At 61.9% G+C, this 14,422-nt stretch overlaps 1 protein-coding gene across 1 annotated transcript; it reads left to right on the top strand.

Annotated features, from left to right (window-relative positions):
• The first annotated feature begins 3,632 nt into the window (after nt 1-3,632).
• On the top strand, nt 3,633-13,724 carry TBKBP1 (TBK1 binding protein 1). The gene is made up of 10 exons (XM_061366568.1): nt 3,633-3,774; nt 5,286-5,514; nt 5,592-5,714; nt 5,787-5,891; nt 6,327-6,480; nt 6,565-6,725; nt 6,822-6,871; nt 10,347-10,465; nt 11,263-12,008; nt 12,778-13,724. Exons 2-10 carry the CDS (start codon nt 5,293-5,295, stop codon nt 12,904-12,906), a joined length of 1,809 nt encoding a protein of 602 aa, XP_061222552.1. The 5' UTR covers nt 3,633-3,774; nt 5,286-5,292; the 3' UTR covers nt 12,907-13,724.
• The last annotated feature ends 698 nt before the right edge of the window (nt 13,725-14,422 follow it).

Raw genomic sequence — 14,422 nt, 5'->3', positions numbered from 1 at the left:
GTGATGCTGTGGCCTCAGCGCCTCCCTGGTGCTGTCTGGCACTGCCGGCACTTGCTGAATGCAAGTGGTTTCCTATGATGGCAGCACAGGGTTGTCAGCGTGCCCTTGGAGCTCCAGAGCCAAAGGGAACCTTCATTGAGCTCTTCTGTGATGCTCCATGTGTTGGTTACTTGGGAGTGCCATTGTCCCAGCATGGGAGCATCCCCAAAGCATCACTCACATGTGCTCACCTGGCAGGGACATGGGGCTTTCCTACCCCAGCTGGGATCAGCACAGGTATAGAAGGGCTGTGCCATCAGGAGCAGGCTCTGGCACAGGGGTTTACAGAGCTTGCTGCTCTCTGGTTGCAGGATGCAGCTTCCCCTGCTCACGCTCCCCTGTATCCTCCTCCCCTTGCTGCTGTTGGGGAGCCCCGGTGTGATGCTCACAGCCGATGCTTCCAGTCAAGGGGGAAACGAGCGGAGGTTCTCTCCATAGAGATGGAAGCGCTGCTGGGAGCAACCACATCCGTGGGGAATGGAGCTCCGTGGTCCCACCTGGGACCCTGTTTGGCAGCAGGAAGCAATGGGTGAGTTCAGTGCTTGGCCTTATCCTGGTGGCAGATGGAGCTGATGGGGCTGGAAGGGATTTTAAGTGTCCCCTGCCAAAGGGCTGAGTTCTGCACTGGTAATAACCCAATAAATCCTCTGCCATAAAGGCACTGAACAAAGGGCTCAGGCAAAGCAAAGCCTTTGACTTCCTCCTGAGCGTTGGTAAAGGAGAGATGCTCCCTGAGGAAGATGAAGGTGATGTTTTGGGCTTCAATGGATGCTTTAGGACAGCTCAGGCCTCGTGTGAACCCAGGGAGTTTGCAGCCTCCAGGTAACAGAGGCTGCCCGAGGAGCCTCCTGCCTCCCTCTGCTCCCCATCGGTCCCCATCACAGGCACTGGATCAGCTGAGACCTCATTGCATTGGAAATGCATTAAAGAATTCCATTATGGAGCAAGGATGGGAATGTGGGAGAGAGGCAGGGTGAGAAATGCTTGGAAACACCAGGATGCTTTAAGGTCCCTTCCAACCCAAACTGTTCTGTGATTCGATGAAGCCTCAGGAGAAGAGCAAAGCATCCCATGGGATGCCTGGGCTGAATCCTGCTCTGCCCATAGCTGCGCTCCCGGATGCTGCGTTGGCAATCGGGGTGCAATGAGGACCCCAAATGCCAGGACCAGGCTTATATGGGAGACAACCCCAGGAGCTTGGATCACTGCTGCTGCTCCAGAGTCTTCCTCAGCCTCCCTCCTCTCCGCTGCCAACCCTGTGCCTGCAGGGCTCATCCCTCACACACAGTGAACGCCTGCACCCGGTGCCCTGCGTGCAGCCCCTCGGGGGGGCATCAGGCCCTGTCCCCAGCACGGCTCCTGCCTCGTGTTCCCAATTCCCTTGGAACCTGATGGAAACCTTCATTTGCACTTCAAAGCGCTCGCAGCAGATCCACGGAGCTGGAGCTGGCATCGGGCTGCATCCAGAGCCCTGTTTGTGGCTCCTGCCCGGCCCCATGGGACTCCTTGGGGTCAATGGTGCCTTTCAGCCCAGCACTGTGACCCCCCCAAGAGCTGTTTTCCTCTCCAAGCCGCTCCATAAGCCAACAGTGGTGATTCCCTGGCAAAATCTCCAATGGGAACGGCCCCGTGCCCGGCTGCCATCAGCCTCCCAGAGCCTGCATTTGGGCTCCACAGCCACCAGATGTGGGAGTCACAAGAGTGAGCATCCCAAAAGTGGTACCCGCCAATGCCAGCCTGGGGCCGAATCGCTGCAGCGCTCTCCCGGAGCATCCCATGCTCCATCCAAGTGATGCTACAGCCATGCCAGGAACCAGGATCTAGGATGAGAGCTCCTCAGCTGGGGTCTTCCCTCCTTTTGGGCATCCAAGTGGGAATCAGGGGCTGGGTGAAGCCGAGCTCTGCCTGGTTTTGACACCTTTTCCATGTGATGGAGGCACATGGGCGGGATGATTCCCACCGGGGTCTTCCATTGAGGAATGCTCATGCAGTGCCATGGGTCTCTCCATCCAGGCCTTGGGGTTTGCGGGTGCTGGGATCTGTCCCCCCTGGAGCACAGGGATTTGCTGGTAGAGCCCCCGGCATCGGCAGTGCTGGTGAAAGGAGAGCAGCTATTAATAACACTGCGCAGCCACGGGAGGAAAATGGAATTCCATAATGGAAACGGCTCTGGGAGAACAATCCAGGGAATAAAATCACCCAAAAGGGGGAAGGAGCCGAGCCCAGCCCCCATCGCGCATCCCTGCAGCTCAGCTCTGCCGTTGCCCCCCTCCCCGGGGCTGCCCGATGGGGTGACCCCCCCCCCCCCCCAAGCTCCGGACTCAGCCCCGATGGGGTGGAAGGGGGGGGTCTCCGGTTGCAATGCGGGGGCCGGGGTCTTCCCCCTCCGAGGGGGCTTCGGGGGTCCGGGCACTGGGAGCGCCCCGGAGACCCGCGGTGCCCCGGGAGGGGGAAATGGGGCCGGGGGGGAGAGGGATGGGGGGGGCGGCACCGGAGCGTGGGGGGGGGAGGGGCTGGCGGCCGCCCGGTGCCCACGTGGTTCCTCGGTGTCTCCGGAGCGGAAGAAACGGCGGAACGGGAAGGAACGGGCGGCAGAGGCGAGACGGGCACCGGCACCGAGACCGGCACCGAGACCCGCCGGGGCGGGGACCCAGCCGCATCCCGGCGGCCGCCGCCGCAGCATCATCGCATCGCATCGCATCGCATCGCCGGTGAGTGCGGGGCCTGGGCCGGGGCCGGCGGGGGAGAAACCGGGCCGGGGAACAGGAGCGACACCGCCACACCCGGACCCGCCTCCCCCCCGCCCCATCGCGCCCCCAGACCCATCGCTTATCGGGCTCCATCCCAGCTCCATCCCGGTTCCATACCCGGCTCCATCCCGGCTCCATCCCCGGCTCCATCCCGGTTCCATCCCCGGCTCCATCCCCCTCTCCATCCCGGTTCAATCTTCGCATTCATCCCAGTTCCGTCCCCGGCGCCATCCCTGGCTCCATCCCGGGCCCCTCCTGCACCTCCGGTCCTGGTCCCCGCCTGGCGACCCCCGGGTTGGGCTCCGGAGCGGGTGCGCAGCCCCGGGCCGGGTCTCTCCGAGGCACCGGGGCCGCCGCAGGCCAAACCCCTCCCCTTTCCCCCTCCATCCGGTGCCCGCGACCCCCTCCCGGGCTGACCCCCCCCTGCTGCCGGGGTCGGGGCGCCGCGGTCCCGGCCCCCTTTGCACGCCGCTTCGCAGCCGGTCTGCGCTCACTCGGGGCCATGGCGGTGGCATCGCACCCCCGACCCCCCCCCCCCAGCACCGGGAGGTGACCGCAATGAGGAGGGGGCTTGGCCCGGTTCCGGGGGCTGGAACTCGGTCCTTAGAGACCCCCAGAGCGCGGCTGTGTTGAGGACACGGAGCCGATCCTCCTAATGCCATCTGGGTGCCAGCCACCCGCTGCCCGGCACAGCCCGCGCCCATCACCGTTGCCTCCATCCCCCCCTCAGCATCCCGGGGAGCTGCATCCCCGTTCCCTCTCTCTTCCAAGGTACTTGTAGGCCTCGGGAAGGGAGCGACCGCTGGCACCGTGCAGGGAGCATCGCACCGGGGACCTTCGCCGTTGCCCCTGGAGCCTCATGACGGAGCCGCCGCGCTCCCCTGCCCCGGTCCCTGCTCCCCGCTGACGCCTCGGACACGCGTGGCCGCGCCGCAGCCCTGCCCAGCCCGCACTGCCTCGCCCCGCGCCCGGGGCCCGCTGCCAGGCACGAGTGGGACAGGGGGAGGGGGGAAACTGAGGCACGGGACCGGGCCAGGCGGTGGGGGCAGAGCTGCTGCTGGGCCCTGGGTATAGGGAAGGGAGGGGGTCCCGTCCCCAGCCAGCCCCAAAGCAGGGGTCTGGGTACCCACGGACCCTACTCATGGGGTTTTGCATTGTGGGGCCCCCAAGGGGTTGGGATCCTCCTCTTGGCTGCCTCAGTTTCCCTAAGGGGGTGATGTCCGAGCAGGGGGGTCCACTTAGTTGGGGATTTAAGGCCCTCGCAATAGGGCATGGAGCCGGTGTCCCTGTTTCCTTGTCCCAGTGGCAGCTCTGACTGCCCGGCAATGGGGGGGTTCTGTGTTCCCCTCACCTGGGGCAGAGCGCGGCTGGGATGTGCCCCCCCCCCCCCATCACCCTGCGGATGTCACCTCCCTCTCCCATCTTTCTGCTATGAATTATTTGTGTGGTGATGGTTCCTGTCTGAGCAGCAGCCACCGCGGTGCCCATGGGGTGCCCATGGGGTGCCCATCAGCACAGGGGTCAGTGCAGGAGCTCCGGTGCTGGGGCTCGCACTCACAGGGCCCGTTTTCCCCATCAAACAACCAAGGAGCCACAGCAGAGCCTCAACCACCCCTGACCAGGGGCCCATCCTACATGGATGGGCAGGGTCACATCCCCCCCCACCACCACCCTTTCCCAGCATCATCCAGGATCCTTGACCAGGGACGCATCCCGGCCATGGGGCAGGATCGGGTCCTCAGGACCAGCTCCGGAGCCTGGCGGTGCCTCCCGGTATATAGGGCACAGAGCAGAGGCTGCTGCCGCCGAGGCGTGGGAGCACGGGAAGCAGCTCGCGTGCGGTGCGGGGCGGGAGGAGCCGGCTCCCGGTGCTATTCCTGGTGCTTGCTCCCAGGGGGATGCGGGAAAGTCACCGCATCCCCGTCCCCCGGTGCCAGGCTGGGGATGCTCCCTGCCACCCCGGCTCCCCGCTTCCCTGATGCTTCCTCCTGCAGGGGATGCCGGGATGCTGCCCCCCCCCCCATCCCTTTCCCCTTGTCCCATCCCTAGGGGATGCTGCGGGGTTGGAGCCGGTGCTGGTGGCAGCTTCCAAACCCAACCTTCCTCCATCCTCCTTGGCCGATGGGAGAGGTTGAGCTCCTCAAGAGCCCCACTCCATAGAGCCATGGAATGGTTTAGATTGAAGGGAGCTTAAAGTTCACCCAGCTCCAACCCCTGCCACGGGCAGGGACCCCTTCCACTGGAGCAGCTTGCTCCAAGCCCCTGTGCCTTGAGCACTGCGAGGGATGGGGCAGCCACAGCTCCTCTGGGCACCCTCACAGTAAAGAGCTTCCTCCTTAGATCCAACCAGAGCCATCCACAGGACCCGTTTGCTCGAGCATCCGGTGTCCCCACATCCCAGCCTTTCTCTGGGGGCTCTGTGCTGCTCCCATCCATACCCACCCCTGCCATGGGGTCACCAGCAGCCGTTGACTCTGTCCACCCATCCCACCCCAGGCAGGACATGGACTCCATGTTCGAGGACGACATCAGCATCCTGACGCAGGACGCGCTGGGGCAGGACGAGGACTGGCTCGACAGCCCCAACACCGACCTCTCGGGGGAGATGTGCTCGGCCTCCCACTTCGCCCTCATCACCGCCTATGACGACATCAAGAACCGGCTGACGGGGCTGGAGAGGGAGAACTCCACGCTCAAGCGCAGGCTCAAGATGTACGAGGTCAAGGTGAGGGGTATAGGGGGGTGCTCAGGGTGGGCTGGGGACCGGGGGGTCCCCGCTGATGCCCTGCCCCATGGCTGCAGTACCCGCTGATCGGGGAGTTCGGTGAGGACCGCGTCTTCTCCCTCTATGAGGCCAAGGAGACGTCGCTGCTCAAGAGCGAGAAGGCGTCGCTGCAGCAGCAGCTCAACCAGTTCCAGCATGAAGTGAGTGGGGCTGGGGGACATGGGGGGGGTCCCCGAGCTGCCCCCCAACCCATTGCTCCCTCCTTTCCATAGCTTCAGAAGAGCAAAGAGCGTGAGGAGCAGCTGGAGGAGATGATCCAGGCCTATGAGAAGCTGTGTGTGGAGAAGGCTGACCTGGAGACGGAGCTGGGAGAGATGGTGCGTGCCAGCGGGACACATCCGTATCCCCTCTGCATGGCATTGGCTGAGCAGATCCCATAGGGATGCTGGTGCCACCAGCAGGGCGCAGTGGGGTGCAGGGTTGGGGGGGCTGTGTCTGCTCACCCCCATAATGGTCACATTGGGGGTTTAGTGATGCACTTTGCTTGAATTCATTCATGTCCTCCCCACTCCTGCTCTGCCAAGGGATGCTCCCAGCCCCAGTGTGGTGTCCCTGTTGTGGGCATCCCCAGCATCCTGCATCCCATCCAGCACCGGGGAGCTGGCCACATCCTAGGAACAGATCCCACATCACTGATCCCACATCACACCCATCTGAGCGCTGGGTCTGCCATGGTGGGGGGATAGGATGGCCCCTGGCATGGGTGCAATGGTGGGGTGGGGGGGTTCATCCCTCTCCCCCTCCCCATGCAGCGGGCACTGGTGGACACTCACCTGAGCCGCATCCGGAGCCTGGAGCAGCAGCTACGGCAGCGCGACGGCAGCACCTTCCCAGGGCTGGGCACCCCGATACCGGGACAGGAGGTGCCTTTCATCACCCTGCACCCCAACCCCAGCCTGACCCATGGTGAGACCCGACCCCCCATCACCCCAGGACCCCCTGACCCCCCCCAGGGCTCCGTTCCGGTGCTGAGCCGTGCCCTACCCGCAGTGCTGGAGCGTGCCGGGGGCTGGCAGAGCCGGGGGCTGGAAGCTGAGCTGGAAGCAGCGCGCCAGGAGACCCAACGGGCCCAGCACCGTGAGGAGCATCTCAAGGCCGAGTGCGAGCGGCTGCAGGCGGAGCTGAAGCACCTGCAGGACACGCGGGAGCAGGTTCGGAGCAGGGAACGGTCGTGAGGGACCAGTCCCCATCCCTATGGGTGCAGGTCCGGGTGCCAATGGGATGTCTGCTCTCCCCCCCCCCCCCAGGACCAGTCAGAGCGGGACATGGCCTGGGTGAAGAAGGTGGGCGATGACCAGTAAGTACTGGGATGCGATGGGGGGATCCTCACCTTGGCAACGGCTGTTTGATGGCATTTAGGACTCTGCTTTACACCCAGGGTGTTCCGGGGGGACAGGACCTCTCTTTGTGCACGATCCTTAGGGGCTTCCCCATATTGAAGTGCTGCAAAGGGGGGGGGGATCCAGCACCCCAAAAGCATCCTCTGCACCTCGGGAGTTTGGAGCTGAACTGAGTGGCACCGGCTCGGTGCTTGTGCTGCTGCCTCCAGAGGGCACTGATGGCTTGCGGCTGCCGCAGAGCAGCCGTCACCGCACGCCACCGCTCCGTGCCACCCGTGCCATGCATCCATGGCTGCGGGGACACCGCACTAGGACCATGCCCGGGCTCCTCGGAGCCACCGTCCCCAGCCCCAAACCCTGCTGGCACGTTCCTTTTTTGCGGTGGTACCCGGGTGCGGAGCCATGGTGGTGCTGGGCATCCTTCCTCATGCTGCATCCTGTCCCCCTCCTCGCTGCATCCATGAGCTCCATAGGGCAAACCGCGATGCTGGGATAGGGACTGAACACCTCGGAATGGGGGTTTGGGTAAAGATACCCCCAAATATAGGGGCGATTGATGTGGCACGGCTGAACCAGCGCTGTTTCCCATGGCCGGACCCCATAACCCTCCCCAGCGGCTCTGGTTCACGGCGTTCCCGTTATCCCGCTATCAGCCGGGATGCAGGAGCGGGACTTCACACCCCACACTGCAGCACTGGGGCTGGCACCGCAGCCCCGGGGCCTCCAGCCCGTGCCGAGCTGTGGACAGATCCAATCTGACGGACTGGGTGTTTTGGGGGGGGGGGGGTCCCCTCCTTTTTCCCGACGTGTCGGATGCTGTCGCCGTTCCTTGTCTTCCTTGGGGCTCAGGATGCTGCAGGCACCGACACATCCGCGCTGCAGCCCCGTCTGTGCCGCGCACCCCACGGGTGTCCCCCATTCACCCTCCATACGTTTCTACCCCTTCATTCCCTTTGTTTCCCCACCGGGATCACTGAGCTCTCCCTCATTCCCTCATCCCTAGGAGTTAAAACTCCCATTAACAGCTCCCAAACCCACCTCGCTTTTCAGCGTGGGGAAACTGAAGCACGGTGAGCCCCATGCCTTGCACCCCTAAACCCGATACTGGGGGGACACCTTCCCCTCTCCTCGGGCACTGCCTTTCCCTCCACAGCCCGGTGTTTTCTTGTAAATACGGCTCCTTTTTGTAACCCGCTCCTCCCCAGCGCTTCTTTTTTGGGTGTGAAAAACGCTTTATCGGCGCTTTCCATCTCCGGGTGATTTTTCTGGGTGGCTTTTGCTGAATTACTCAGCGGGCCGAGCGGGGCGGGGGTCCCTCAACCCCTCTTTTTGGGGTTGTTTTTCATGGTTTTGCCCTTTTTTTGGGGTGTCTTTCTGAGGCGCTTCAGCACCAGGGGATGCTTTGCAGGATGGAGCCCCAGTTTATTGATACCCAAGGGGATGCAGTGTTGAGTGCTGGCGGTGATGGGTGCAGGCGGGTCGGACCCCTACTCTCATCCCTGTTCCTGGCACCGTTTTGGGGGGGGTTTTATGGGGTTTAATGATTGTGGTGCCTTTGCCAAAGGTGCCACCGTGCTCAGCACCTCCTTTGCCAGTGATGCTGCGCTGAGACATCCCCATCCCCTTCTTCCCAGCCCTAAAGGAGGGGTGCCAAGCAGCATGGGGTCATGCCAGGGCCCCCCCAGCTCCTTGGTAGCACCTATATCTGCTGTTCCTGCTTGTATTCCATTCACCCACCTCTTATTCACCAGGGGGGACTCTTTTGAGGTCACCCCAAGTCCTTCCCCCCCTTCCTGGTGCTTTGAGTCCTCTGGTTATCCCCAGCCCCTCACTTTGGTGGTCTCAGCCCTCCATAGCATCTCTGGCTGGGTGATACAGACACGGATGTGGCGCCATGGACCGCAGCGGTCCCATGGGATCCAGCCGTTCCCACCGGGGCAATGATGCTCGTTTCGGCACCGGGTTTTTGGTGGCTCTTTTGTCTTATCTGCAGTTGTGTTCAAGGTTTGCCTTGAAACAGCGCCTTTATTGGGGTGGGGGGGGAAGAGGAACACCGAGACCCCCCCCAAGCTCCCCTTTGCTGCCATTAAACCACCCAAAACCCCTCATGGACCCCTTTGGATGGGGGGGGGGGGGGTATGGGACAGGTCCCTGCCTTCGGAGGGTGAGGGGCTGGGGGGTGCTCACACCAACACCCCCCCTCCCCATCACCTCTTACTCCTCCACCCCAGCGCTGCGGTTTTGGTGCTTCCTCCCTGCGCCTCAGCAGTGACTTGAGGGGAGCTGGGGCAGGAGGAAGGGGGGGCACAAACCCAACCGTGGGGCTGGGGGAAATGGGGGACCCCCCCCCCGGGCTGTGGGGAGCAGCCTCTGCAGCAGGGCCCTGGCTCAGAGCCCGGTGCCCACAATGGGCGGCAGGGGGGAAACTGAGGCACGAGAGGTGCAGGTTGGGGGGGTCTGGGGTCAATGGGGACCCGGCTCAGGACACAGCTCCCTCATTCCCGTTTGCCTTTGGTTTTCTTCCTTTCTCTGGGGCTGTTTTCTCTTTCTCTCTTTTTTCCTTTTTTTTTTCTTCTATTTCTCTCCTTTTTCCTTTTTTTTGTTTTTCCTTTTTTGTTTTTCTCTTTTTTATATTTTTTTCTTCTTTTTTTTCTTTTTCTTTTATCTTTTTATTTTCTTTTTTTGTCCTTTTTTCTCCATTTTTCTTCTTTTTTCTTTTGCTTCATTTTCTTTTGCTTCTTTTTCTTTTTTCTTTTCTTTTTCTTTCTTCTTTTTTCTTTTTTCTTTTTCTTTTCTATAATTATTTTTCTTCTTTCTTCTTATTTCTTTTTTCTTTTTATCTTTTTAATTTATTTTCTTTTTCCTCCTTTTCTCTACATTTTTCTCCCTTTTTTCTTGTTTCCTTTTTGTTTGTTTGTTTACTTCTTTCCCCCCTATTTTCTGATTGATTTTATTTCCATTTCCTTTTTATTCTTTCCATTTCTTTCTTTTTCTAATTTTCTGTTTCCTCTTTTCTTCCCCCCCCCCCCAAGTGCGATGCCGGGGGTGGGGGGGGGGCAGGGGTAAACCTGTCAGCTGCTGTTACAAGCAGCATCTCCCGGGTCCGGGGGGTGTCACAACAGCTCAGTTCTCCCCTCGGTGCGGATGCTCTGAGCCCCCCCCCCGGCCCGCGGGGCCTTCGCATCACCGCAGAGACCGCGGCTTTGAGAAGCGACACCCAACTTGGGGCAGGATTTAATGCCTCTGTCAGGGCCCCCGCGAGCGGCAGAGGGGGGGGACGCGGCTCTCAGCTCCCTCCGGTTGCACACAATGCACGGCCACGGCTTTCCCCTTCTGAGGGACAAACCCGAGCGTGGGTTTTGGGTTCCCCCCACCCCCTAATGGGGATCCAGGGGCTGCTTCGCCCTCAGTGATGCTTGGTCCTCGCCGCAGGGTGAACCTGGCGCTGGCCTACACGGAGCTGACGGAGGAGCTGTGCCGCCTGCGGAACCTCAGCTCCCTGCAGAGCCAGATCCTCCGCGCCCTGCTGCAGGAGAAGAGCCTCAATGGTGGTAAGGGGCGGGGGGGGGGACACACTCTGGGGGTTGGCACCCCATAGCCAGGCAGGGATGGGGGGGCAAATAATGGGGAGACCATGGTGGATGCCCTTGTTGTCCGGCTGGTGATGAGCTCTTGCATCATCCTGGGGAGCATCCCTCCCTTTATCATCCCTCCCCAAGAGCATCCATCTCCAAGACCATCCGGGCAACCTGGTCTTGTTGAATGTGTTCCTGGCTCATTGCAGGGGGGTCGGACTTGATAAGCTTTGAAGGTCCCTTCCAACACAAGCTGTTTTATTAACATTGGGTATTAGGAACAATTCCTTCCCCAAAGGGTGCTCAGGCATTGGAACAGGCTGCTCAGGGCAGCGCTGGAGTCACCGTCCCTCCAAGTGTTCACACACCCACAGTGCCATGGGTTAGTGGTGGCCTTGGCAGTGCTGGTTGGACTGGATGAGCTTAAAGGGCTTTTCTAACCTGGTTGATCCCATGGTTCTATCCCTGGGAATATCCATCCCAGGGAGCAGCCCTCCCGCCAGTGGTCCCCATGGGTACATCTCCTATCCATCCACCCATCCATCCTTCCATCCATCCATCCATCCATCCTTCCATCCTTCCATCCATCCATCCATCCATCCATCCATCCATCCATCCATCCTTCCATCCTTCCATCCATCCATCCATCCATCCATCCATCCATCCATCCATCCATCCTTCCTTCCATCCATCCATCCATCCATCCATCCCGGATCCATTCCTCGCCTCCATCCTGACACGGGGATGTTTTCTCTGCTCTCTCCCCCCCGCAGGCCAGCGCCACTCCCCGCTATCCCAGTGCCATTCCCCAGCCCCTCAGCGCCGCTCGCCCGCCCCGCAGTGCCCCTCGCCCGTCCCTTCGGGGCGCCCTCCCGCACCCCAGTGCCAGTCCCCAGCACGGCAACGGCGCTCGCCGGGCCCCCCCAGCCAGTCCCCGGCCCAGCAGCGCCGCTCGCCAGCCCCCGGCCCCTGCCAGTCCCCTGCCCAGCAGCGCCGGTCCCCGGTACCCCCGTCCAGCCAGTCCCCTGCCCAACAGCGCCGGTCCCCGGTGCCCCCACCGTGCCCATCACCGGCTTCAGCATCACCGCACCGCCTGCCCGGAGAGAGGATGGAGCTGGGCTATGCCAAACCCTCCAGCCGGCACATCAAGGCCGGCTTCCAGGGCCGCCGGAGCTATTCGGAGGTGAGCAACGTGGCTCTGTACCAGCAGAGCCGCTCGCTCTGGCTCCAACCCGAAGCCTCGACGCTCCCCAAGCACCGACCCTATGGCGAGGTGTACTTGGGGGGTGCCGGGGCCCCCCTGAGCGCCCATGAGCCCTTCGAGGAGCACGTCCGCTTCGAGAAGCAGTCATCGGATGAGGAGGATTGGGCTCTCCCCAGCCCGCCCAGCCCCGAGGCCGGGGCCATTCGCTGCGCATCCTTTTGTGCCGGCTTCCCCAGCCCCGATGCCGACGCCGCGCACCGGACGGCCGCTGCCTATGCCCGGGCAGAGCACGCTCAGTCCTGGCCCTCCATTAACGTAAGTGGGGACCCCCAGCCCCCCGGGATGGGGTGGGTGGTGGGGGCAAAGGAACCCCACTGATGCGCAGGCAGGGTGGTTGCTGCATGGAGTGCCTCAGTTTCCCCATTTCTGCACCCAGCAGCGGGTGGTGGGGAGGAGCTGGGGGGATGTGGAAGCAGTGGCAGAAACCAACCATATCCTGGACTGCATCTAAAGGACCATAACCAAGAGGTCCAGGGAGGTGATCCTGACCTTCTGCTCTTGTAAGACCCAACTGTGTGCAGTGCTGGTGTCCTCAGCATCAGGAGGACCTGGAGCTGTTGGAGCAAGGCCAGAGGAGGCCACGAGGATGCTCAGGGGCTGGAGCAGCTCCTGTATGGAGCCAGGCTGAGAACATTGGGGCTGGAGAAGAGAAGCTGCGTGGAGACCTCAGAGCAGCTTCCAGTGTCTGAAGGGGGCCTATAGGGATGCTGGGGATGGACTCTTCATTAGGGACTGTAGTGATAGGACAAGGGGTAAGGGGTTAAAACTGAAACAGGGGAAGTTCAGGTTGGAGATAAGGAGGAAATTCTTTACTGTGAGGGTGCCCAGAGAAGCTGTGGCTGCCCCATCCCTGGCAGTGCTCAAGGCCACGTTGGACACAGGCGCTTGGAGCAAGCTGCTCCAGTGGAAGGTGGCTGGAACTGGATGAGCTTTAAGCTCCCTTCCAACCCAACCCATTCTGGGGTTCTATGACATGACCCCTATGGGGAGCAGGCCGTGCTCAGCACCTCGCTCTGCCCCACAGCTGCTGCTGGAGACGGTGGACTCGGAGGTGCGGAGCTGCCCGCTGTGCCAGCTCGCCTTCCCCATCGGCTACCCGGACGATGCCCTGGTGAAGCACATTGACTCGCACCTCGAGAACAGCAAGATCTGAGCCTTGCCCCCCCAGCCCCTGCTCCCCGACCTTTGGATGCTGCATGGAAACACACGGGGAGCAACTTGGCTCCCAAAATACCTCCAAGTCTTCAGTAGCTACACAAAGACTGAGACCCCCCAACCCCGGAGCCCACCCGCCCTCCATAGGGGGGCTCCTTCGCTCCCACCTCGCCCCATCCCTGCATCCACGCCGGGTCCGGATGCTCGAGTCGGGGCAGCAGGATAACGCCAATCCCGAGGGGACCCGACTGCATCCTTGGGTGTCATCTGCACCCTTGGGTGCTGCTGCTTGATCTCAGGGAGGATTCGAGGGGCCGGGTCCTGGATCTGGCCCCCAGGAAGCAGGTGAAGGGCTGCCCTTTCCCCGGGTTAAAGTTGGGTTTGGGGGGCACGAGGTGGGGGGCAGCTGCTTTTTCTTGGTCCCCCTCACCTCATCTCACCGGTTCAAGCATCTTTCCCATTAAAAGCCCCCCCTTCCTCCCCATTTCTCCCCGCACCCCACAATGATGCTGCTGAGAATCAAGCCCCACGGTGCAGCACGGACCCCCCACACCACTGCACTGGGCTCTGGGGGTTCTCCCTGACCGTGACACCCCCAAGTGTGGGGACCACGCACCCCCCACCCCACCAGCCCCCCCGCTTTAGCCCAGGGGTGCTGCTGACCCTAAGTCCCCCCCACCCCGTCCCCCCCCATATCCCCCCACGTTCAATCTACCTCAAAGCTGCCAGGATTGGGGGGGTCCACAGCGCCATCCCCCCCATCCGAGCTGCTCCACGCTGCATGTCCCCCCCTATCCATCCCTTCCCTATGCACCACCGGGGCTCAGCTGGGTGCAGCCTCCCTCCACTGCACCAGGACCCCCGGGGTAAGGGACCCACGTCCCCAGTGCCACCAACTCCAATAAACCCTTTCCAGTGCCCAAAATGCCATGGAGGGGCTGAAGCTGTCTCCTCTCTTTGGGTCCCATGGGGTGGAATGGGGGGGTTGAGGCATGGGTGCCACCCAGGGATGGGGATAAGGTGGGGGACAGATGGCATTGGGGCTATTGGGCTTCACGCCTCCATCACCTCCTTGCACCAGCATCATTAGGCCTGATGCTTCTAAAGGTGCAAAGATGGGGGGCACCCCACAGGGCTCAGGTGGGGGTGATGGCTGGGATGGGATCATTCTGGTTATCCTGTGGGAAGGATCCTATGCACAGGGAAGCCCTATCCCTCATCCTGTGGGTACCATTGCACCATCAGCACGGCTGGATCCACTCCTTTGTGTTACTGTAGGGCCTACAGCATCCCTGCCTGTGCCTGAGGGCCTGGGGTCTGTGTCCCTGGCTGCTTTTGCACCCGGTGGGGATGCGGGTGCAATGAGACTCCCTTAAACTCAGCTGCTGATGGGAAACGGCAGCTCCCTGCCCCTGGCTCTGGTAGGGAGCATCCATGTGATGAGTTGTGACCGTCCTCAGACCTCTCTGCGCCTGGGGGAGGCTGCAGAGGGTGTCAGGGGCTCGGTCCCTGCT

This window comes from Neopsephotus bourkii, unplaced genomic scaffold (assembly GCF_033783945.1).
Source record: "Neopsephotus bourkii isolate Nb327-2 ecotype Australia unplaced genomic scaffold, CSIRO-AGI_Nbou_v1 NB_1346, whole genome shotgun sequence".
NCBI classification, from domain to species: Eukaryota; Metazoa; Chordata; class Aves; order Psittaciformes; family Psittacidae; genus Neopsephotus; species Neopsephotus bourkii.
The sequence above is the reverse complement of the archived record's forward strand: the minus strand, read 5'-3'. Positions and strand labels throughout refer to the sequence as shown.

Excerpts from the sequence above, each read along its gene's own strand:
- TBKBP1 (XM_061366568.1), top strand. The coding sequence starts at position 5,293 with ATGGACTCCATGTTCGAGGACGACATCAGCATCCTGACGCAGGACGCG. Across the intron at positions 5,892-6,326 it reads AGACGGAGCTGGGAGAGATG|CGGGCACTGGTGGACACTCA; the intron begins GTGCGTGCCAGC and ends CTCCCCATGCAG. Across the intron at positions 6,726-6,821 it reads TGCAGGACACGCGGGAGCAG|GACCAGTCAGAGCGGGACAT; the intron begins GTTCGGAGCAGG and ends CCCCCCCCCCAG.